We start from the raw sequence: 15,831 nt of genomic DNA, 5'->3' as shown, positions 1-15,831 counted from the left end.
CTACGTATGCATGTTCGATTCACATTTGATAAGTATTATAGACTATCGAAGAGGAAAATTTTATTTGATTATATAAATACATATATATATATATATATATGTATGTATATATATGTATGTATAATTATATGCATATGTATACATATGTATATGCATATATAAACATATAAAGGGTCATAGATACTATTAAAATATCTACAGGGATTAATCAATCTAATCAATACGTACATTCCCTTTGAGAAAAACCCGAACTAAATACATATATATTATATGTATATTTAAAAAAATAATGCGAGTAAGGCAAAAGGTTAAAATGTATTATACTCCATTTTGACTTTGAAATAAGTATACATATGTATGTATGTGTATGTATAACCTTAAAGGAAGTATTGGAAACATTAATTTCTTATATAAATCGAGTTAGATTTTCCCTAATAGGAATTATTGGCGCTGTCATTATATTTTTCATTTTATCTATACTGAAATTGAAGAACAGATAAAGAATTTTTATATATAGTACATAAACGTTCATTTTAAAGAAACTTCGAGCAGGTGCGTACTCTGTGTGCAAAAGTTGAGGACTTATTCATGTCGAAGAATGTATTTTTAAGTGTACAAATTTTCGTTACAATTATTTATTTTAAATCTGTGCATAGTAATACACATTTTCATTATTTTCAATAACTGAATTTAACAATTCGATGCGTTATGGTTAGTGGACTAGGGAGCTCTTCACAGTTTATACCAAAGATGTGAGATTCTTCTAATCTACTGGCAAAATGCATCTATACACCATATTGATATATTTATTTTAACTAAAATAGAGTTAATGCAAAAATTATGGAAAATGTATTTCATGATAAGATAATTACTCTATATTTTTAGCCATATTACATAATCAATGTGTAATAGAAAGAAATTCCAGAATTGTATTAAGTTATTTGTTTTACAAACTTAAAAACACAATATTCGAAAGAAAAAATGATGTTCAATAATAATATTACAAGATAAGATAAAAATTCAAATTCACACGGCTAGTTAATATCTCATAAAATACATATCAATTTTACACAAAGCATTTAAACAATATAATTTCCAATGATTCCAACAAATTCTATTTGTTCAATCGTAAAAATGAACAACAGAAAAATATAATTTGGGTTTGAAATTTAAACAAAAGAGTGGTAAACTTAATTATTGTTAAAGAGTGGGTGGTTAGTAACGCAAATAATATTGTGACGAACAGGTGTACGAGAACATAAGAGAATCGACGATAAATTGCTAAATGCAATCAAACAGAGAAATTCGTAGTGAGCGTGACATACTGCAGCAACACGACAGTGAACTGAAAATGGCGTTGGGAATCCTTCTACATGAACATTTGTGAGAAGGCGCTCATTGTGTTCAGCACATGACATAATGTTCGAGTGGCGAAGTGTTGCTACTACTATTTTTATATTTATATAAAAATTACGTGTCACATTGTTTGTCTGCGATGAACTCCTTAAACTCGTTATTTTTTCAATGAAATTTATTTGTATGAACATTTTCAAAATTAAACCTCAACTACAATCCTTTGGATTCTTATACAGACAAGAATGTTTTCGCCTTTATTCATAAATAAAATGCCCACTGTATAAGTTAGCACCCCATACATTCAAAAAGTATCATATGATGCATTAATATTATATGATATAAAGTAATATAATATGACACCACTAAATCGCTGAGAGTGCGACACGTGTAGTGGCAACCTGTGGGAAGCGTAACGTCAGCGAAGTGCCAACCTGTGGGAAGCGCAGAATCAGCAAACTCCGTACCCGTTGCAGTGGCAAACGTCGGTTTAGAGTTAAGCGAAATAATTGTAAAATTCAGTTTTTACACAGAATTCAATAAAGGAGCATAGCTCCCAGAAAACATATTTTTTTTATAAAAAAACAACTAAACGTTTTTTAACTGGCGCCCGAGCAGGGACCAGCGCGCGTAAGTAATAATTGCCTGAAAACCAAAAAGTAAGGCTACGCGAGTGGCGAACGGTAGTGATTGTGAATAAGAAAAAAAGCCTGAAAATAAAAAAGGAAGGCTGCGTGAAAAGTGAAAAAAAAAAATATTACTGTGCTAACGAGCGGCTGCAACGCACAACGTGGGATTTAGAAACGTCGAAGGACCTCAGTACCAATAGAAAAAAGGACAACCCCGGAGCGCATAAAAACATCCCATGGAAAGCTGGAGACCTTTAATGTAAGCTTTATAAAATACTAGCTGGCAATGGTTGCGCGAGGCTTCGCCACGCCCGTCAAAATATGCAAAATAAAAAAATATTAATAAAATAAAAAATAAACTTAAATCTTTAGACTGTTCTTTAGTTCAACTTAATCTTTAAAATTTACAACTGATGCCAACAAAGCAATTTAACGGAACAGTTATATTTTGTATTTCAGTTATGCCTAAAGCTAGGTTAAATAAAAAAACTTAAGTAATCTCGTAGACTTTTATTGTTCATCAGTAAGCAAAATATTTTTAGGAGAGATTTTATTTTAATTCTTTATTTGTTTTATGACAACTAAAGCGTTAATTTCAAAAATTCTCAGTTTTTATGAACTGGCTTGACTGCAAAGAAAAGAATTCTTAAGTGAAAAGTTGCATAAAAACTAAAATTAAATTCTCTTTAAAATGAGGAAAAAAACGTGAAACCGGTGCACCGGTATATTAAATTATTTCTCTGTAAACAATATTTAGAACTTTTTTCTCTGGAGATAAAATAAAAAGATTATTTTTATTAGTGACTCGCGACAAAGCTATATATTCAACGTTGTTATATACAAATGTTTCAATACCACTAATACGTTTGTGCGAACATGTTGTAATCAAACAAATTTCATTTCTAGCGATCAGGTTGCGCAAAATTGTTCGCCTTGCCGCGGATGCATAGAACATTAATTGATATATGTACATATACACATGTTTCAATTCAACTCTTTTTTTCATTTATGCTTTGCGCTTCTCCTGCATGCAGCAACAGGCGACAATAATAACGAAGCTCGCATAAAACAGAATAAGAAATGTTAAAAGGGGTTTATATTTTAATTTTTTTTTTCGTATTATTATTAATATGAACAATGCAATAACTGATTTAATTGCTTAAGAAATGTTCAATTCATTATATCGTTTTTTTCCTTTGTAAATTGATGCAGTAGTTTTAAAGATATTGGAGTGTGAAGATTAAATTAGTCTATTTTTGAGGTTTTTTTGCTTATTGTCGCGCCTTTATAAGGCAAAATATTTTTTAAGGTATAGACAGCTCTAATGTAAAAAATAATGGGAGAGTTATTAAAATAAATTTCAACAGAATTCTAAATTGCGCAAAGAGAATTTATAGAATAAAAAAAAACTTTTGTAAAAAATATAAATCTCTACAAATATGATTAAATAATAATGTAATAGTTTAAGTAATGATTCATGTAAAAATAATCTTTTAAAAAGTCGTTTGCCAAACTGCACGGGGATCAACAACCAACATACATATTCCAACTATAGAGGAAATGGGACCTGGAAACCAGCATCACTCTAATCGTCATTTGAATAATCATCGCCTTAATTTTCGGGAAGAATCTTCTGAACAAAAAGAAGACGAACCCAATAAACTATCACAACCGGCAATAGAAGGACTCAACCAAATTTTCAATACACCTATAGACTCAAGCGAGGACGTTTGAATTTCAAGGGGGACTAGTTAGCACCCCATAAAAAAATATCATATGGTGCATTAATATCATATGATACAAAGTAATATAATATGACACCACTAAATCGCTGAGAGTGCGACACGTGTAGTGGCAACCTGTGGGAAGCGCAACGTCAGCGAAGTGCCAACCTGTGGGAAGCGCAGCGTCAGCAAACTCCGTACCCGTTGCAGCGGCAAACGTCGGTTTAGAGTTAAGCGAATTAATTGTAAAATACAGTTCTTACACAGAATTCAATAAAGGAGCATAGCTCCCAAATAAAGGATAACATATTTTTTTTATAAAAAACAACTAAACGTTTTTTAAATTATATACATAGCTCTGATATATCATTTTTATTAACAATTAGCTGACGCCGCAGCCGTTGTGCTGCGTGAAATTATGTGTTTTGAAATGAAAAGAAAGTTGAATTTATCATTTCATTTTTTTAATGTAAGGTAGCTTGATAAACAACATTTTTTGGTTTCTGCTCCGGTGTACAGAAAATATGGTTTTCCAACTCTGGCCGTGTTAAAAACATAGCATTTCCAAATGTATTACATCTACCGACTATCCTTGTGTCCTGTTGATTGTCATCTCAAATGCAATTTCCACTGAAAACGAAATACGATTGAACTGAAATGGCAAATCGTTAGAACACAAAGGAATTCGCAGAATCAAGCATTCAGCCTCTTTGTATGCGATAGCTGCGTCACAACCAGTCAAGTTCCATTACGCAGTTTCGGCGCATGCGGGTAATTCATTGCGTCGTCTACATTGTCAAGAGTCGGTATTTTTGGCAGCTATCGTAGTTACGATAATTTTGTCAATGCCCGAACATTCGTGATGAGTTTATCTTTCGTCAATTGATAAACGGAAGATGGAATTGATATCAAACTACCGGAAGTATCAACCGTAATTGTTCCTTTTCCAATTCTTAGCGAATACGATGAAAAATGTCTTCGGCAATGTCATTTTTGTTCGTATCCCATAATTGACGTGAATTTGAAGGCTGATATGTCGAAACGTTTTTTCGGGTGGATTTTGTAAATTCGTCCTAATGCATTAGTTGAGAAGACAATTTGATGTCCATCTACTAGTTGGCTTTGCTTTCTGCGTAACTATTTCTTCGACGATGCATTCCATGTATAATATCAATGTATTTCCGAATAGAGGAATGTTCTCGCAAACGGATCACTGACGAAAGTTGAGAAAAAAACTCGACAATGTTAATTTTGTTGCTGGCGGAGTTTCCATGGCTGTACTGTATTCTCTAGGTTGAAATACACCCTTTGCATTCTCCAAATTAACTGCGAGACGCACAACAGTCGGAAAACGTTCATGAATTGGAAATATAAATATCCTACAAAACACTTTATCGAACGTATCGTTCAAGACCAATAACCGCCATGTTGCTTCCTTTGGTGACGTAATTACAAACGTATTTTAGCGATTACACCAAACTGCAATACTCAACATTGATATGAGTTTTGAATGTGAATTAGACTATAATGGTAAATATAGTACGATCCATGTGTTGTCAACTTCGATATTCACTCTTTTAAATTGAGTGGTGAATGTTCTGTCATTGTCGTATGGTGAGCGACGCCGATAGAGTGGATATCCATCATTTCTAGTTTGGGTTTCCGAAAGAAAAGCACGCGGATAGTGTTTCGTGTATTTATTGTCAGACATACAAACCGAAGTGGGATTGTGGTGTCCGCAAGGTCCATGAACTATATTGGTTTTCATTACTTTGTATAATACTGGATCTTTCTCCGCATAAGAAATTTCCGCAGAAATGAGTTCATCAATTTGATCAGGTGTAACAACCATCCACCATACAAAGAAGAATATGTACGTGCGACAAACCTCTCTTTTGCCACTCAACAGAGTATATCTAGCATCTAACAACACCACATATACGTTGTCCATCAACATCGTAAATGTTGTTTGAAAAGTCGTACTGTGACATCGTGACGATCGCTTGTTGATTGACCGCGATCCATAATTCCGCACGTATGTCATCGCATCCTGGGAGTACTTTTTGCCTTGCCTTGCCTTGGGCTGCCATACGTTGATGGCAAAAAGAACGCCGACCGATATTAGGTCGACCTCTTCGTGGCTTCGTAGCAAATTTCAATCTGTAATTGATCACTTTGTGTAAAGCACACATAAAGTTTTCACTGAATAATTTTCAATAATTTTTCTTTTGAAAAGCCGAAATAAAAAAGCAAGCGACCGAAATAGAACGATTCAAATAATTTAAAATATTGAAAAACAAAACAAACAAAAATTGAAAAAAATGTGTATGGAAAAAAATCACTTTTTGGAAGTGTCCAATTTTCCGACTTTTCCTCAAAAAGTATAAGGTATTTTTATTCTTAAACCTTCTTCGATCACCAAAGAAATCCTCTGAAAATTTCATCAAGATTGGTGCAGCTTTTCTCTTAGCTTTGCTGTTACTAACAAACAAACATTCATTCGTTTGTATGGGAAAATGAAAGGGTTGTTTTTAGGGGTTTTCCGGCAATTATTCGCTGTATATGCTGTAAAAACTATCCTTGAATCTCATTTGGAAAAAAGAATTGGCCAAATTGGTCCAGGCGTTGTCGAGTTATGCGCTTAGCAACACATTTTGCGATTCATTTTTATATATAAGATTGATAATTTAAAACAAATTAATCGACCTATTTGCTTTTATTATAAAGATAAGTGTATAGCTATCAAATTGTATATTTTATTTAACAATCCAAAGATCGAACTCAAGATTGGGTTTCAAAGTAGACGATTTATCGGTAAATCCGTTACAATATAGTTTCTAAAGCTGTGAGCGTGACACCATGCACAACAAAGGATATTCTTATCTCGGAATCTACTTGAATTACTCTGAATGAGTTACGTCATATTTCTATATACATATGTAAGAGTGTTGTGATTTTTTAAGAATTTTCTACTTTTAGAATAATTATAATTAGTCGTTTGATTTAGGTCGGATATTATTTTTTGCTGGTTACCTTCAAATGATATATAATGAATTAGTTTGACATTTTGCTTTACATTTGATTCGCAATATGGTGTGGAGCCATGGTCAATTACATCATCTGATGAGTCGATCTTAGGAGTGTTCGAAAAGAAAGGTTTCGAGGAAAATTTATGGTCCTTTGCGCATTGGCAACGGCGGCCACATTCACATAGTTCAGCGAATAAGGAGACAGCGCCTCCGCTGGCTAGGTCTTGTTCTGGTCTGGACTGCAATATATGCGATATATGCTTCAAAGGTTTCCGGGAGTGTAGTCAATGCCATGATGTAAAGAAATCATTAGATGTCGTTTACTGGGAAGCTCTGACTCAAAACTTTGTTTTGTTGACATTAACTTTGTTAATCTTCTTAAACTAGGTAAAAAAAGCACAATATCTTAATTTTCTGTGAATAACTCTCAAACTCCTCTTCCTATCCACTAACACTTCACTAATTCGTTTGTACAAATTTAATTTACATTATATAGTGCAAAAATAGTTTTAATTCAATATTTACCATATTGTTCAACTTTATTTATTTAACAATAAAACAGAGGTACAAACTGTCAAATAACCAGTGTTACCATAGTAATATATTTTACAAACTAACAAACATAAAATAGAAAGAAAGATTAACAAAAAGGAGTTTTACGTAAAAATAACGTGACACACCCCGGTATTGGACCGACCAGGGCCCGAATCGTGGCAGTCGTGAGCGAGCAAGTAATCGTATCGAGTGAAATTTCGTAACGTGTCGAGTGTGCGGGGCGTCGCACTAGATACGAAACGAATAGAAATTTTATGAAATAATTTCCCTGGTATAGCTCTAATGACATTTTTGAATAATATGGAATACGAAACAAAACAAAAGAAAAAAGTTTTTGAATTACTAAATTTAGTTTTTGCAGGCAAAAAAAATTAACCCCAGACATATAATCAAAACAATATGAGAAATGTCTGTCTTTTGGGTAAAATATGCACTTATACAGCTACAAAATATATTTACATACATATGTATTTACGTATTTTCTCAACTAACAGGAGATTCCGGATATTCTTTGGAACCATGGCGTTTGACACAATTTTGAAACCCGGAATTGGTCATCAACTTAGAGATCATATTATGTTGTCTTCAGATAATAATTGAACTAAACGTTCCAAAAACATTTGAATTCATATTTTGCTTTAATAAATATATTTTCAATGAAAATAGGAACTTGGAATTAACATACTTGTATCGTATATATTGGTGTTTATTTCTGAACTTTTCTCTTTAAAAGATCAAGCTCATAAGTTCTAATCTGCAACTTCACAGCTTTTTTTGCATATTTGCATTATGTGCCTCTTCTTTTATTTGCAGCGATCTCTCCTTTTAAGTAATTAGTTTCTCAATATTTTTATTGATTTGTGCTTGCGTTGCTTTATATGAGCGTAAATAGGATTTCAAAAGGGAAAGCTTTCCGCTTTCGACAGTAGGCTACTTCTTCAACTCATTTAAACCTTCTTCTGGCACAACATTTCCAAAAGATTTAACTATTATCAACCCTTATACTGCAATATCTATCCCCGTAGCTTGGAGTTGCTCTTCTGCTACCTATACCTAATTTTGTATTTTATTATTAGTTTAATCATCTATTATTTTATTTATTTAATTAATATTATTTATTGATTTTTACTTTTCTCCAAGATTTGGCATTTTTCATCGGTAATTTTTTACGCATATTATTTCAATACGCATATTTATTCAATATTTTTAACTGATAAATTAATTTTTTTTAAACTTGTATGTATAATACTATAACGTTTCTCAAAGTGCCGCGATTCGGGCCCAGGGTTACTTGTTTTTCTACGCAAAAAAACTTAACATACCCCAGCGGCGGTAATAATAAGATTTTTTTGCGAGAGACCACCGCAATAATCCCGGCTTTGATAGTAGAATACGTTTGGCGAAAAAAATATTGCCAAAAGACACAATGATCCGTTTGTAAAACTATTAGAGACAATAAAATTACGTATAATTTCTTTAAATTCTATTTATGTAGGCTTTTGATGCTGTTTTTTGGGTATAATCTATTTTCTTTATTTCTATTAGTCCTATTACAAAATATGTTGGTAAGGTAACACTGATTTTTTGACAGTTTGCAACTCTATGTTCCCGAAATCCTGGGACGGTGTACTGAAGTATTCCTTTAAAACCATCTGTTAATTGCTGCATCTTTTCGTAGAATTGTCGAGCATTACCCCTGTCGGGCAGCTTATCAAGCTCTTCGTACTCACGCATTTCCGCTTCTCTTCAACTCTCGGTATCAATCCCATCCCGCACATGTTGTGGTCGATTGTAACATTGCGAGGTAGGCAGTCTGTTTTACCAGCTGTTATTTTTCATTTTCCGCTCTACGTAAGGTGCTTGAAATTCCATCTCACAGTTCCATTATACCCAGTTGCTGACGAGTGCTCTTAGGGAGCAAGAGTGTAAGTCGAGTAGAAAATCGCTAGGCTGCCTGATATGTTTAGAGCTTCTCGATGTCTAACCTTCTTTGTATTTGTTGGCGTGTGTCTTTTGCTGCACAGAGGCAGGTGCGTATCTTGGCTGCAAAAAGATAGCGGTTCGAGCCAATGTTCGGACCTAGGAGCGTACACACATCTAACACACTGTAGACGTGTCTTTGGTCTATTACAACATGCTCGATCTATTTGATGGCTTTTCGATCCGGGGACAGAATGAATGATGAATTTTTCTATGCTGGGATCTAGTACTACATAAAAACATATTTCGGGCCCCCGGCGAAGTCGATATAATCTGAATTACCGACCGTTGGGTCAAATATACTTTCTTTAACCACACTGGCGTTAAAGTCGCCAAGCACGATTTTGACATGGTGGCGGGGTCAGCTCTCATAGGTGCGCTCCAAATGCTCGTCACAGCGTCCATGTCTATTGATCGGGGCGTGGACGCAAATCAGCGATATGTCGAAGAACTTCGCATTGATGCGGATTGTGGCTAGACGTTTATCCACCGGGGTGAATTCCAGTACTTGGAAACAGAGTCTCTTTTCCACCGTGCTGTATGGGACTCACCACTGTATTAAATCCACAAGGACCTGCTCGTCTCAGTCCTTGTCCCGTCCATGGCACTTCTTGGACGGTGGTGTTGTCAGCCTTTACTTTTACGGGGCATTAGTTACGTGGGTCCGTCACAGGACCTAGCGCACAACCCTGGAGAGGGAATCTCACCTTCAGACGGTTGTTCTTTGGCTACCCAGAGGAACTTGGTCTAATACCGGAAGTCGTGAGCTGCTTGAGCCATATGTAAAAGAATCATTTCTGACCACTCCCAAATAAAAGGCCTACTCAAATTTGGTAAATACAGCTAAATACACGAAATTCTTGTGCATTACAAATTTGCATTAACATGGGTCAAATGCACAAGTAAATGTAAATTAAGCCCGCTAATGCATATAAGCGTTGTCGTCTGTCCTGACCTGATAGTTAGCAGGTGACAAAACTAAAAAGAACTCTTGCCTGCCATTTTGAATGTACTGAATAGAGATCATCATAGATATTAACCGATTGTAGTTTTTTTATATGTTGTAAGCAGCTCAAACACGAAACGGTTAAAAATAAATCAATTTTACATAAATTTCGTAAATATTATGAAACAAGGTGAACATATATTTATATTTTTATTGATAATTACATTTTTTGACTATGTTAAGAAAATTTAATATTTATTATCGACATAATTATTTTCATTCAAGTGTAAAAACATCTCTGAATAATGAAATGTAATAGATTTTGGGACTGTCACTTACAGAATAGCAAAATCGTCTCAAGTCTCCACCCGGTGGTGAGCCGGTCCAGATTGTTGGTCTCCGGCTGCCTTTGGATTTGTGCCCCTCAACCTTTTGGAGCTGGAAGGCTCCTGCAATCTGGCTGCTCTTCCGCTTTGCGGCTTGGACATACGTGTTCGCGGGCAGTGCCCTGCTATCGCCACGCCTTGCGGTCAGGGTGGTGCTGACCGGGCCACGGTTGCTGATTCCGCTGCCCTGCGCGCGAGCCGACACGTTTTTGTGCTCCTTTGCCGGAGATGCGTTGCTCCCTTTGCATTTGTTTCTGGCTAGAGCCTCCGCCACCTCCGGAGTCTTCTCATAACGGAGGTACCACTTCATGATGGAACCGCTCATACCTTTCCTGCGTGGATCATCGCACCCGCCGGGTTGATCAGCTTCTGGGAGAGGGCGTTGCCCACCTCTTCTGCGCCTCCTCCTTCTTCGCCTACAAGCACTGTCAGGCCCTGAAGGATGTGACTCACCCGAGTCAGACCCGCTGCGCCTTTCGACGGGGATCTTGGCGGCGCTCGTTGCTGCTACAGCGGCACCAGGCGTTTTCGCCAGGTGAGCGCCGCTGCAAGAGGGCACATCGTCATCATCCTCCTTGGCGTGCTCCTCAAACAGCGCCTGCTCCTCTGGCGAAACAGCGTCAAGAAAGTTAAACTTCCACCTAGCTCCCTGACTCCCCTTGCCTGCCGATGCACCAATGTCCATCCCGTTGTCCAAGTCCATTTTCCTAAGTTGTTGCCTATGTTCCGATTTGTCCGTAGTTTTATTTTTATTTGTACTTTTTCTTACTACCTTTGACTCAACAAGGTAAACTGTCGGGTCTATTATTTTGATGGGGAACTAGGAGGTCCGCCACGCCAGAGCCCCTTAACGCGGGAAGGCCAGAGTTACTCCCTAATTCGGCCCGGTGTTGGGGAGGCTCCGTTAGAATACAGCCGAATTTACCTCCTGACTGCAAATCATCCAATGGGCAAGGGAGTCGCATAACACCCTTGATTAGGAGGTGGTAGCTCTTGGTTAGCGCACGCATGCGGCACCCTACACCCTGCATGGGCAGTGCCTACCAGCACCAGCCACGCAGGTTGGAGGACGGCAAATATGCCTTGCGCCTAAGCCCCTGCACCGCGGCAAGGTGCCTACCGTTCGCAGAGGAGTGAATAGTAACTACTCACAAATTGACATTTTACCTCAAAATTAGCGGAATTCTGTAACCAGTCTATAATCTCTATTTGAGACATTTTGAGCGTGTTTCTTCGATTTATAATGAACTTTGCACTTTTATTTTTAACTTTTATATCAACTAACCCTTCACGAATTCGTTTCGAACCATTTATTTTATATTAAATAGTGCAAAAATAACTTTTATTCAATATTTAACTTTTGTTCAATTATTTTTGTTCACACTGTGGCGAATGGAACAAAACAATTATATATATATTTAAAACTATTTATTGCATGAATACTTGTAACCTCGTTGGCGTCTGGATAAAGATTTACGCTTCTTAAGATTAAAAATAAAGAATTCAGTTTAAGCTGAAATTCCCAGAATGTACGGAGAATTAATAACTGACAAAAACAGTGTTGCCATATTTGAGTGCCCACAATACTCCCCCCAAATAAAGACTTGCTGAACTTTTTGAGGTTGAGTTTCAATATCAGATCCTAGCGCGGGTGCAAATGTTTCAGGTACTTTGGTGCATAGGTAGGCTGGTTGATGTACGTGGCGAATTAATTGGTTCGGTGAGAATACGACTATGTGGCGTGCTGTCGAATACTTCATCATTGGCCAAATGAGCTGGTTTTAGGCGCTCGATACTTACATTTATAACCTTGCCGTTAACCTCGATGGCAAAAACACGTTCATCAAGTCTTTTGATCACTTTGTGTGGGCCTGAATATGGCTGGTCAAGTGGTCGTTTAGTTGCGTCGATCCTCAGGAATACGTGTGTGCATGTTGACAGTTCTTTGAAACAGAACGTTTTCTGACGACAATGGTGGGTTGAAGGAACTGGTCTGATTTTCCTCATATATGAGCGAAAACCTTCAAGGAAAAATTGGGAATCTCCCGGTGGATCTCCATCTGAGAAAAATTCGCCAGGAACCCGGAGTGTTGTCCTATACAAATATTCTGCGGGAGATGCCTTTAAGTCTTCCTTGTAGCAAGTTCTCAATCCCAATAATACTGTTGGTAGAACCTGAGTCCACTGTGAGATTTGATGACACATGATGGCGGCTTTAAGCGTGCGGTGCCACCTTTCTACCAGACCGTTGGCTGCTGGGTGGTATGCCGTCGTGCGAATACGTTTGCCGCCGACTAACCGTGCTAGAGCTGTAAAAAGCGCACTTTCGAATTGGGCACCTTGATCGGTAGTGAGCAGCTTGGGGCATCCGTAGCGGGCGATCCAATGGGAGCAGAACGTGTTGGCAACCGTGCTTGCCGTTATGTCTTTAAGGGGTACCGCTGCTGGCCATTTCGTAAATCGGTCGACCATAGTCATGCAGTACTTGAATCCGTGAGAGTCCGGCAATGGTCCGACTAGGTCCAAATGGACATGATGATGAATCTCTCGTCCGGAATAGGGAATGTGGCGGGTGCTGTGTGTACATGGCGACCTATTTTGGAACGTTGACATGGGACACATTCTCGAGCCCATTGCGTAACATCTTTGTTCATTGATGGCCACACGTATCTTTGAGCGATGAGTTTCACTGTCACTCTGCCGCTGGGATGTGCGAGGTTGTGTAAAGTTTGGAAGATTTTCTGACGTAGCGGTGCTGGTACGAGTGGTCTGATGTTATTTGTTGAAGCGTCACAATAAATAGTCTGCGCGTTGGGATCAAAGGTAAGCGTTTGGAACCTTAATGAGGTTTCGTTATTTGCAAGAAGTTGTTGCAGCTCTTCGCTCGAGGTCTGCGCTCGGGACAGCTCATTGTTGTCAATAACTGCTGGAAGATGCATCGTTTCAACGCGTGAAAAGGTGTCAGCGACGTTGTAGTCTGAACCGGAGATGTATTCAATGTTAGTCGTGAATTGGCTGATGAATCCCAGCTATCTGATCTGGCGAGGTGAAGATTTATCCGATTGTTGATGGAACGCAAAAGTCAATGGCTTGTGATCTGTCCTGACAACAAACTCTTTTAAGAACTCGTTGAGAGGTGCCTGGGCAGCGGCAGCGTTTCTGATGTGTCGTCGGTAGAAGTTTATTGCGCCGAGAAATCTTCTTAGCTCTAAATTTTTTTTAGGTTTTGGGAAACTCCGTAGCGCCTGGACTCGGCTTGGAAGTGGTGCGGAACCGAGTTTCGAAATTCTATATCCCAAGAAGTCGACTTCAGAAGCACCCAAAATACATTTTTCCGCGTTAATGCACAGGCCGTATTGGCTAAGTCGCTGGAATACTAATCGTAGGTGTTGTATGTGTTGTTGTTTACTGGAAGATGCTATCAGCAGGTCGTCGATGTAAGCATAAACGCAATCGAGGCCCGTGAGTGCTTCGTTGATAAAGCGCTGAAAAGACTGTGCCGCGTTTCGGAGCCCGAATGGCATGCTGATGAACTCGAATAACCCGAACGGGGTTATTATGGCGGTTTTGGTATGTCTTCCTCGGCCACCGGAATATGATGAAACGTACGCTTAAGGTCGATTGTAGAAAATATGTTCTTTCCTGCTAATATTGTGGCATAATTATGAAGAAGCGAGATTGAGTACCGGTCAGGAGTGGTTCTTTCGTTGAGTCTACGATAGTCTCCGCATGGTCGCCAGTCTCCAGTTTTCTTCTTGGTCATGTGTAAGGGACTAGCCCAGGGGCTATTTGACGGTCTGGCATGACCCAAATCGATTAGGAGCTCAAACTCCTTTTTGGCCACTTTGAGGCGTTCAGGACATAGCGGTCGAACACGTTGCATGCACGGTGGTCCGGTGGTAGGGATGAAAATTTTGACCGAGTGTTTGATGGCTGTGCGGTTCGAGGGGTTTCCCAATAGTTCTGGAAAATCTTTGAGGATAGCCGTAAATTTGTTGCTCTCAGTTAGGGCCGTGACCGCTGTAATGGGGGCGGTTGCATAATGGCCTACACTGTGCGAGTCTGAATTAGGGTCTACAAAGCGACCACGTTTGAGGACCACAACTATCCAAATTTATGGATGAGATCTGCGCCGATGATTGGATACGGTACGTTAGCTATGCAGAACAACCAATGAATCGGATGCCGTAACCCTATGTTGAGGGTGAGTGCCTTATCCCCGTAGGTTTCGATTTCGCTACCGTATGCAGCTTGCAGTCGAAAAGATGTTAGCATTTTTTTGTTTTTACGAGAAAGTGGAGTTACCGAAATATCCACGCCAGTGTCGACGAGGAATTTCGTACCTGATATGCGGTCGTAAACGAATAGTCGGCGATGTGTTATGTTGCCACCAGCATACGCGGGCCTACTGGGGGCCATTTGTGCTTCCCTGAAACGTGCAGGGCTGTGTGCACTTTTTGGTACGTTGACCAAATTTTCGATGATAATAACATGGTGAGCTTGTAGCATTGTCCTGTGATGCACTTGGTGTATTTTTATTGCGATTGCTTTCGTTGAATGATGCTTTGTCGAGCCTCTGAGCCAGCTTTTCGACTTGCCGTGCCAACTCGTCAAGTTGTTTTTTGATGTCACTGCCAGCAGCGAATTTGTGGGTCACAGCCATTATACCGGGATCTTCATGTCCTCGCTGAACTTCCATGAGGCGATCTGCTGTTTGCGCGAGAATAGTGTTGTTTTCTTCACCAGTGGCAGCAAGTGTTAGTTGTATTTGTAGAGGAAGACGGTCAAACCAAATGGTGCGCACAAATGCTGCGTCTAAATGATTTCCTCCAGGCGGTGGATTTCTGCCAGCAGTTCAGACGGCCGTCGATCACGTAGTTCCGCGCCGAATCGGCGTTCCTGAGAAATGGCATAATGATTAAGCAGTGCTTCCTTAAGTCTGATATACTTATCTGTTTCGGGCGGATTAGAAATAATGTTTTCAACCACGATGAGTGTTTCTTGATCCAGGCAAGCTATTACTGCATAATATTTCGTTGCGTCCGTTGTTATTTTTCTGAGCTGGAACTGTGCTTCGACGGCAGCAAACCACAATTCCGATTTCTTTGGCGCCGCGATTTGAAGGTACCGTTGGAAAGAGGAAGTCCTCCTCATTAAAAAACATGTTATAAGGTCCGCAAACGCTTAGTTTAGGAGATATTCGACCTTAAAGTTCAAAAATTCGCAAAA

At 38.6% G+C, this 15,831-nt stretch overlaps 2 protein-coding genes across 2 annotated transcripts in view; one reads left to right on the top strand and one right to left on the bottom strand.

Annotated features, from left to right (window-relative positions):
* Window positions 1-15,831, bottom strand: part of LOC125778504 (uncharacterized) — a 90,415-nt gene that overhangs the window by 40,313 nt on the left and 34,271 nt on the right. The window lies entirely within an intron of this gene.
* LOC105233341 (calpain-D) overlaps window positions 2,204-15,831 on the top strand; it is a 38,230-nt gene continuing 24,602 nt past the window's right edge. Inside the window, exon 1 of the mRNA XM_049456675.1 lies at window positions 2,204-2,241. Within this exon, the coding sequence (XP_049312632.1) occupies window positions 2,219-2,241 (23 nt within the window). The 5' untranslated portion in view covers window positions 2,204-2,218. The remainder of the gene's footprint in view (window positions 2,242-15,831) is intronic.

This window comes from Bactrocera dorsalis, chromosome 4 (assembly GCF_023373825.1).
Source record: "Bactrocera dorsalis isolate Fly_Bdor chromosome 4, ASM2337382v1, whole genome shotgun sequence".
NCBI lineage: Eukaryota > Metazoa > Arthropoda > Insecta > Diptera > Tephritidae > Bactrocera > Bactrocera dorsalis.
The sequence above is the reverse complement of the archived record's forward strand: the minus strand, read 5'-3'. Positions and strand labels throughout refer to the sequence as shown.